The sequence below is a fragment of the Silurus aristotelis genome (assembly GCF_946808225.1).
Source record: "Silurus aristotelis genome assembly, chromosome: 16".
Taxonomy (NCBI): Eukaryota; Metazoa; Chordata; class Actinopteri; order Siluriformes; family Siluridae; genus Silurus; species Silurus aristotelis.
Genome location: NC_139589.1, coordinates 25,210,221 through 25,220,220, shown reverse-complemented (window position 1 = coordinate 25,220,220; position 10,000 = coordinate 25,210,221). Strand labels below are relative to the sequence as shown.

The following is a 10,000-nucleotide window of genomic DNA, read 5'->3' as shown; positions in this document are numbered from 1 at the left end:
ACTGTTGTGCTTAAAAACTGACAGAAATGAATTCAACAAACAAACAAACAAACAAACAGGAAGAATTGGCCCAAATTATTTATATATATATATATATATATATATATATATATATATATATATATATATATATATATATATATATATATATATATATATATTTTTTTTTTTTTTTTTTTCAGTAAACTTGGTGGAATTTGTAACTTTTGGCTGGGTAATTTAACACTTTATATATTTAAATATTATTCTAATTGCATTGTAAATTAACTGATTAAATTGACACCCTTGCTGACTTCCTTTTTCCATTTCTTGTTGATTGTCTCACATTACCCATAATGCATCACTGCAACTAAATCTTCAATTCATAAAAGCTTTTTAAACTGATTTATCTGCTCAGGAGCAAAAACAAAATTGAATTTTAAAAATCATTGCTCCGTCTTTATATTTATACATTTTATTACCTTTAAATTATTGAATCAAATTTATTTTAAATATTTGACTTTTTACACAATAAAATCTTTATTTTAAATTAAGATTCTCCATTTTTACTTACATAATGATTATTATTTAATTTATATAAAATGTGATGCATTATTTAAAAAATCTTCTGTTAAATTGCTTTTTTCTTTTTTTAATTGTACTTTAATTTAATACTTTTTATTTCTTGCTGAAATGCTTTTCTTTCTTTCTTTTTAATTTTTTGATTTCTCAGTGTCCCTTGTGTAATATAAATGAAGATTACTTGTACAGAATGACAGCTGATGAAAATGTTACTATGCTACATAATTAGCATGCTCTCTATTTAACCGAATCCGCTCATTAGCTAGCTGTTGGCATCATAGCTACGCCTATTAGATTAAGTAAAACTACTTTTTTTGTTACTCAATGTCATCTAGTTTTAGCATATGCCCATGTTTATGCTAACGATCCTGAAATATACAGTAATGCTACAGATGTTATGATGTAATTAGATTAGACGGCAGCGATTTTAAAATCTGATTCTCTCCTGGATTTGAGTGGAGAATTCTTTTTTAAATGAATTATACCTCGTGTGTTGATAGATTTTTTTTTCCAGTTGGGTAAAATGATTAACGATTTATTGATTATAAACGATTTTTTGTCTGGTTTTCAGGGAAGCCGTCAATGACACTTTTCTTAATACTATCTTGAGTCTTCATTTTTATTTTATTGCTGTAAAAAAAACAAAAAACAACAAAACTATGGAAAGTGCAGCCAGATGTAAGTGAACCCTGGAACTGTACAGAACAAAACTAATAAGTAAATCATATATTATTGATATTTCTATTACATATTTATTTATTTAATTGACTAGCAAATAAAAATATCCATGTCTGAAGAAGGAGCATCATAGAGTTCTTTATTTCCTGTACAATATATTTTTTTGCTCTATTAAAGAGGAAAAAAGCTAATTAGCATGTTTCCGAAGCTATCCTTGCATAGCACAAAGCTCACTACGTGAATATGTAAATATGTAAATGATGCCTCTATCATGTGCAAAATGCATAACAATAAGTCGGTACAAACGATATTTATTCTCTGTAGAACAAGTCATGAAGTATTTATATATGTGCCGTGTTGGAGTATAGAGTAATATACTGTATAATATTTTTATTTATATATTTATATGTAGATTTCATTTCCCCCTCGAAAAGGACACACACCTGGCATTAGACATAAACATCCAGAACGGAAATGTTTTTATACTGTATATAATGTATATCATATTTATATATATTCATTTTTGTACAAAGTTACTTTAATGGACTTCCTGTCTGCTTTGCATATCCTACATATCCCAGAGTGCATTTCACCTCAAGTCACATGACCGATTTTGCTCTGATTCGATGCACGGAAAATAAAAAGATTTTTAGGATAGAAGGAAGGAAGGAAGGAAGGAAGGAAGGAAGGAGGGAAGGAAGGAAGGAAGGAAGGAAGGAAGGAAGGAAGGAAGGAAGGAAGGAAGGAAGGAAGGAAGGAAGAAAGTGCATCTGGAGCAGAGGCTGTGACATGCAGCAAAAAATGCAGATGTGTTTACAGATCGACTGATTAATTGGTTGATTGATTGATTGATTGATTGATTGATTGATATCGCTGTGTCGAGCGAGGTTTCTGTCTGTTTGAGAGAAGAAAAATGTGCAAATGTCCAGGATGACGAGTGTTCGATCGTGAAAAAGCCCTTTTGCTATTCTCATATTGCTACATCAACGTGATTTTTTTCTCCTAAATAATCACAACACCAAAACCGAAAAGCATTTATTATCTGACATCATGCTACATAAAAATCTCAGAAATAAGAATAAGAATAAGAATAAGAATAAACAGATATATAAGTAAAGGAATAAACGGGGGGGCGACTCTACGGTACAGCACAATGCGGTTAGGGTTCTAGAGCGAGTGACACGGAACAGAGGAAAATGGGAACAGGGGAACAGAGGAACAGAGGAACGCCGATTCTGGAGCAGCGTGCGAGGCAGGAGGCAGTGTAGCTGGTGCTTTCTGGGTTTTTCTTTCTTTCTTTTTACATTTTCTTTTTTTTTATTTGCAACCGAAGCCTGAACACATCGAGACCATAGCGCCACCTAGCGAGTGCCTCACCAATCCAAGCGAAAAGAAGAGGCATCGCTTTTTGCGCTCCATTGGTTCGCATTCATTTAAAGAGCAACAAAAATGAACAGCGTTCCGGAACAATCTACGATACGAGGAGGCGTTCAGCATGCTGTCTACAGGCAACACGAGAAAAGAAAAGAGAATTCATTCAGGATTCAATGCTAAAACAATATGCAACAATTCTACCAGCAGTCCAGGATTCTGTTCACACTAGCAAGAGAGGAGGTCGGGTTCAGGTGGGCGTGGCTTATTCCGCTTACAAATAAATCGGTAATTACTTCTCTTTAAAGGCTTTTTTAAAGCTTAATTGTTCATTTAGAAGCAATTGTTTGCTATCCGGATAAATCAATTAGGCCACGCCTACAAGTTGCCCACTTGATTTTCATATATTTTGACTACTTTGTGACAAACCATGTGACAGCTGCTCTCACCTGAGGGTGTGGGCTATTTCCTGAATAATGTGACCATTAAATATTTCACTCTTCAACTGGTTTTTGGTTTATAATCCATGTTTTAGAGGGCGGGGCTTAGCATGACTTTGTGATGTCACAAAATAGATCCAAAGCCATGAAGTCTGTGACATCTGACACTGCAGCTGGAAACGTGTACGTGTTTAAGTGATTTCAGTAACGTTAATGACGTGCTGAATTTGTTCGCTGTGATGCGTAATGATCAGTAACCGGAGTCCCGCCCCCTTGCTTTCCATTGGCTCACGGGACCAAGAATCATGAAAGCGTATGTTTGCCTCGTTACTGTGGGCACAAAGTGACACATAAACACAATCCTTTTCACATCCTTCAGTACATCAGCGTCCACATTGGGGGAATTTTGCTTTTGTTTTGCATAAACATTAATATCTGTGGGTTTTTAGCGTTTAGGACACGCCCCTTTAACCATTCGTCTAATGTTTTGTTGCTTGCTAGTATTTACCTTGTTAACCTATTAGCCAAAATATAACAGACAGTAAATAAATAAATAAATAAATAAATAAATAAATAATAACCATAATAAAAAAAACCTTCAAAGTGTTGTTTTAAAGAACAATCACAGCTCTCTTCTTCTCAACCGGATGATTGACATCTCTAAGGTTTTCTAGAATATTTACAGTAAAACTAAATAAAATGTGATGCTGTGTGTCGTTAGCATAAGAAATGTTTCCTTGTTTGCAGGCGTGAATAAAGCAAAAGTGTGTCCACTGAGACGTCTTTTATTTTATTGCTCTGGCAATGTCGAAAAAAATCTATTTAAAATAGAAAACATCGACTACGGAATAATGGAAGAACACTCGAAAGGTAGCGGCGACCATCGTCACGGAAACGGAAAAGGCTTGTGCGTCGTGATGCGTGATGAGAAAGAAAATGTCCCGTATGTGTGTGGAGTTATATACTGTTTATATACAGTATATATTTATATACAGGTAGTGATGCCCAGAGTTAGCATCAGGGTGGAATCGTCATGGCAACGCAGATAGCACATTGTGTAGATTTTTGTCTTCTTTTTCTTTTTTTCTTTTTTAATCAGTAAAGCTTATTTTACACAGGAGGCGAAGTAGAGAGACTAGCGACTCGACCACTACTTTGTTCTACTCTGAAAGAGACGTTTGGAGAAAAGAGACCAGAAGGAAAAGAACGTGAGGAGTGTGGGATTAGTGGGGTGTGAGAGCATCTTGAATTTTGGGTTTTTTATTCAGGTAAGTGGCCCAGTAGACCAGGTTAAAGGTACCAAACAGTAGAGGAAATGCTATTCTGGCGATCCGGTCAATTTTGCTCACGCTGTTGAAGGTTTTTTTCGCCTCAGCCGGTTTGGGTTTCGGCTCTTCTTTCGGCTCGGTTGGTGGAGGAGGTGCACTTTTGGCGATGGTCGCTAGTCCTGGATCTCTAGCGATGTTGGGGGCGAAAGTGGTTGCCGTGGCAGCCGTGTAGGTGTTGTTCTTCTTCAGGAGAGACTCTTTTTTCTTCTTTTGCTGTCATTTTAAAGAAGTATGACGTTAGCTTAATGTAAGAAAACAAATACAGTGAGCTAGATATGCTAGCATAGCATTGCAAACCTTAGCCCAGAAAACCCAAAGAACCTTGAGTTAAACTTAAGCCAAGGAACTTTAGACAAGAACCTTAAGCCAAGAACCATTAGATCAGCAATTTTCAACCCAAGAACTGGGACCAGGAACCTTAAACTTAAGAACCTTAGATTAGGAAGTTCCACTAATTTAAACCCAAGAATGTGAACCCAACAAACATCTTACACCATTTCACAGATTTTTGTTCCATGATAACTTTGACCACCAAATCATGCTAAATCTAACTGAGACCCTGGAACCAGAACATCTAGTACCACTTTAAGCTCCAGGTTTGAGCTGCAGTGGATAGAAATAGTCCATGATCTTCATCTTTAATCCTGTACTCAGAACAATAAACTTACAATCATTCTGGATTAAAGCGGAAGAAGTGTAAATAAAGAGTTTTCTTGCCTTTTCAGGTACGACGCTCTTGCCGTCCCAGGCATAACCTCTCTTCGTGAAGTAGTTGACAGTGGCGAATTCGATGAGGGCGGAGAACACGAAGGCGTAGCAGACGGCGATGAACCAGTCCATGGCGGTGGCGTAGGCCACTTTGGGTAGAGAGTTTCTGGCACTGATACTCAGAGTGGTCATGGTCAGGACGGTGGTCACTCCTGCACACGGAAAACAAAATAAATCATTCAAATTTTGTTCTGGAGAACATTTCTGGAGACGACCAAATAGAAGAGGAAAATGTGCTGTGTGTGCTTCCTAGATTTCAGGACTGTGTTGCTTTAGAGATGAGAACAAAGTAACCAATGATCTAATGTTTGGCATTATTTAGGTAAATCAGAAGGTTGTAGGATCACGGTTCAGGAGAAATGGTTTAAATGTAAACACCACAAACACGGGGCAGCGATCCTGAAAACTGGGTGTTTATAGAATTATCGGTCTGTTGGACAGAGTTCAGGGATCTGATCAGTCCATCAGTCCAGTGGAACTGTTTCAGCTTTGGAAGATGATGATGATGATGATGATGATGATGATGATGATGATGATGAAGGTTTCGTGTTTGTGAGATAAATTGCATGGACAGTTGCAAACAGTTGTGAGTTTAATCGGTTAAACGACTGGAGCTTTTGTGTTCGCGTCTCTCTGCATTAAAGTTTAATTAAATGCTGTGCCACGTGCCCGAGCGCTCGAGGCTTATCGCCGGATTTCCACTTACAGAGATCAGAACGTCGCTCGGCCGCTTTTATCTCATTGGTAAAAATAAAAAAAAACACTGAAAATGATGATTGTGTATTTCTAAACTATAAAAAATAATTGGTTAATTGTATGTGTTTTGTTTTTTATAATTTTTAGGGATGTATTTATTAATGCTCGATTTTTAGACCGTAACATTTAAAATCAATAAATAAACAATACTGAAGGGGAAAATACACAGTAGAAAATTGTATTTGGGGGAAACGCAATGTGAGGATCATTCAGGAAGACGTTTTCTGGTCCTCCAGCGTGCTACAGATCTGAGCTTCAGGAAAAATGACTTTTTTCTTTTCAAACTGCAGTAAAGATGGCAATCAGAGAAAATCTCACCCTGCATCCAAGCAAAGTATGCTCAAAGCGTTTTTTCTGAAGCTGAACAGTTTGTAAGGAAAAAATACTTCTTTATTTTTTTAACTGTTTTATTTTAACTAATTATTTTATATAAGCAAAGAAATCTGATCTTTTTAAGAGAATTGTCTAAAATATTATTCTGAATAGGAAATTAAATAAATGCAAATTGTCGAGAAACTGGAATTTTACATTGTATAATAATTAATAATTTATTCATTTATTGCTAAAAAGTTTACATGCATTTTATCCAAATATCCAGAATCTGCTATTTTCATGTGCAGGTCTGGGAAAAAAGTTCACCAAAAACTAAAACAAGCATAAATAGATAAAATTTTCCCCAGGAAATAAATCAGTTTTATTTTTTATATAAAAACTGAACCCAAAAGTTCATCATAAATCACTGGATCTGTACTTGTGGATAAATCAGATTAAATCAGGGAAATAAATCGAGGTTACTGACAGCCGATTCATTCAGCCAGATAACATTAATGCTAATTAGCAAGTCCTGACACTCGGCTGTTAACTGTAACCATGACGACGACCTCTGGTGCCTCAAGAGTGACTCATTTCTAAAAGAAACGAAATAGACTTTTCTAAATGGATAAACAAGCGCACAGCATTGTGGGGGGAAATCCCCACAGACCTTCTCTGAAAGAAGAATTACTTTTCTATTAAAATAACAACGTGGGGAAAGTGTGAAACGCTCGAGTCCCATCTGATCGCCGCCATTCTGTAATTCACACCTGCCACAAGAGTGAAAAAACGCTTGCAGACGTTTCTGATAACGAGGTTCAGATCACCAGGTCCTCGGCTCTTCCTGCTGAACCTGATGAAAATAAAATAAAAAACTATACAACAATAAAATAGCCGCCTTAACCCCATCTGCCTTCTCTTCACCCCCCGCCATATCTATAACAGACACCAATCTCCTGAAAGGGTTTTCTTTCCAGAGTGTGTCTGTGTGAATGTGTGATGTTCAGTCAGAGGAGCAATTCTAGAAACTGATGCTGATTTTCCCTTTTTTTTTTCTCCTTTCCAGTTCATCCCAGGTTTGTACAGTGAGCTTGAGTTCAGGGCTTTTGTGCTGCAATCTCAAGTTTCTCTGCAATAAAACTAATTAAACCTGGTCTTCATGGAGCTCAAATGGAGTTCAAATCCTGAAAAACATCTTTATCCTCCTTCTCCACACTGATTGATGTTCTTTCAGTACTATCAGACTAGCAGAGAAGATTCTTCCACTGCTCCAGAAATGATTCCTTTGCAGCTGCTCATTCATTGAACGCGGTTATGAAGCTCCTGATATGCGGTTCTTGTGATGTGATCTGAATCTCAGGAATTTTAGGAATACTTGTCGGTGAACACAATCCACCGTGCCATTCGCCATTGCCGGCTAAAACTCTATAGGTCAAAAAAGAAGCCGTATCTAAACATGATCCAGAAGCTCAGGTGTTTTCTCAGGGCCACGGCTCATTTAAAATGGACTGTGGTAAAGTGGAAAACTGTTCTGTGGTCAGACGAATTAAAATTTGAAGTTCTTTTTGGAAAACTGGGACGCCATGTCATCCGGACTAAAGAGGATCAGGACAACCCAAGTTGTTCTCAGCGCTCAGTTCAGAAGCCTGCATCTCTGATGGTATGGGGTTGCATGAGTGCGTGTGGCATGGGCAGCTTCAAAGACACCATCAATGCTGAAAGGTATGTCCAAGTTTTAGAACACCATATGCTCCCATCCAGATGTCGTCTCTTTCAGGGAAGACCTTGTATTTTCCAACATGACAATCCCAGACCACATACTGCATTAATTACAACATCATGCTGCATAGAAGAAGAATCCGGGTACTGAAATGTCCAACCTGCAGTCCAGATCTTTCACCCAGAGAAAACATTTGGTGCATCATAAAGAAAAAGATGATAGAAGAAGACCTGAGACAGTTGAGCAACTAGAAGCCTGTTTTCGACAAGAATGGGAGAACATTCCTATTCCTAAACTTGAGCAGCTTGTCTCCTCAGTCCCCAGACGTGTACAGACTGTTATAAAGAGAAGAGAGGACGCCACACAGTGGAGACACGGCCTTGTCCCAACTTTTTTGGAATCGGGTTTGTATATATATATATATATATATATATATATGAAATAATATAATAATGAATTAACCACTGTGGGATTTTATAGGGTTCCTTTTCGTTGTTGTTATTGTACTGAAAAGTGTAATATTAATATTATACTGCTGAACATATTCAAATTCAGCTAAAGAAAAGTTTTGTTTTATGAAGGTTTTTATTGCCTGAAGTAAACTTATACACACACACACACACACACACACACACACACACACACACACTGCTCCGAGCGTGGTTTCAGATTCGAGAGCTCTACAGCTTTAACATTGATTTTAAAATCCCTGCTTTATCGCTTTATCTTTCTCTCAGATCGATAAAAAGTAGAAAAAGTCCTCCAGAAGCTCCGGAGCTCCTGCTGATGCTGATCAGCGAGCGCTTTATCATTGTTTTTGCAATTGTTATTATTAATTTTTTTATCTGTTTTATACAAAATTTAAAATAAGCCCTATTTAGGCAGGATTATTTTACAGAATGATGTCATAATATTTAATCCTCATTATTTATTCCGTATTTATAACTCGCCCCTGTTTCTGTATCTGGCTGTGCATTTATCATTATTTTATATCAGATCTTGTTTAAAACACATTTTATAATTCTTAAATGCTCAAATGTTTTATTTATTATGTTAAAAACGTATTAATTAATAAATTAGTCATTTAAATTTTATATTAAAAAAAGAAAAGATACACAAGGTAACAGGCAACACCCCACCCAGACGTAACCATAGCAACAATCAGATATCAACAGTGTAGTGATATGTGAGGGGGTGGGGCTAAACGGGATTTTGACTTAGTTATGTTGTGTGCATGTGTGCATTCGTGTGCGTGTGTGTGTGTGCATGCGTGTGCATATGAGTGTGTGTGTGTGTGTGTGCGTGTGTGTGCCTGTGTGTGTGTGTGTGTGTGTGTGTGTGTGTGTGTGTGTGTGTGTGTGTGTGTGTGTGTGTGCGTGTGTGTGCCTGTGTGTGTGTGTGTGTGTGTGTGTGTGTGTGTGTGTGTGTGTGTGTGCGTGTGTGTGCTGTGTGTGTGTGTGTGTGTGTGTGTGTGTGTGTGTGTGTGTGCGTGTGTGTGCGTGTGTGTGCCTGTGTGTGTGTGTGTGTGTGTGTGTGTGTGTGTGTGTGTGTGTGTGCGTGTGTGTGCCTGTGTGTGTGTGTGTGTGTGTGTGTGTGTGTGTGTGTGTGTGTGTGTGTGTGTGTGTGCGTGTGTGTGCCTGTGTGTGTGTGTGGTGTTGTGTGTGTGTGTGTGTGTGCGTGTGTTACACTCTTACCGAACACAGTCCTAGCAGGAACGGATTCTCTGTTGAGCCAGAAGGAAACCTGTGACAGGATGACGGTCATGATGCACGGCAGATACGTCTGAATGACAAAGTAGCCGATCTTCCTTTTCAGGTGGAAGTGCGTCAACATGACAACGTACTCGCCTGGGGATGGTGGAGTGGTTAATAGAAGGATGAGAGAGAGAGAGAGAGAGAGAGAGAGAGAGAGAGAGAGAGAGAGAGAGAGAGAGAGAGAGAGAGAATATTTAGTAACAGAGCGTGAGCAATTAATACTTCACAACACATCACACAACAACAAAACACAACCAACCACCAGGAACCTGTCTATGACTCTGTGATTGACAGGGAGAGACAGGATGCCCC

At 37.9% G+C, this 10,000-nt stretch overlaps 1 protein-coding gene across 1 annotated transcript in view; it reads right to left on the bottom strand.

The window, feature by feature from the left end:
- Positions 1-619: 619 nt before the first annotated feature.
- The window catches only part of gabra1 (gamma-aminobutyric acid type A receptor subunit alpha1), a 25,137-nt gene continuing 15,756 nt past the window's right edge, over positions 620-10,000 (bottom strand). The window contains 3 exon segments of the mRNA XM_083565552.1: positions 620-4,591; positions 5,096-5,298; positions 9,629-9,781. Coding sequence (XP_083421678.1) covers positions 4,274-4,591; positions 5,096-5,298; positions 9,629-9,781 — 674 coding nt within the window. The 3' untranslated portion in view covers positions 620-4,273.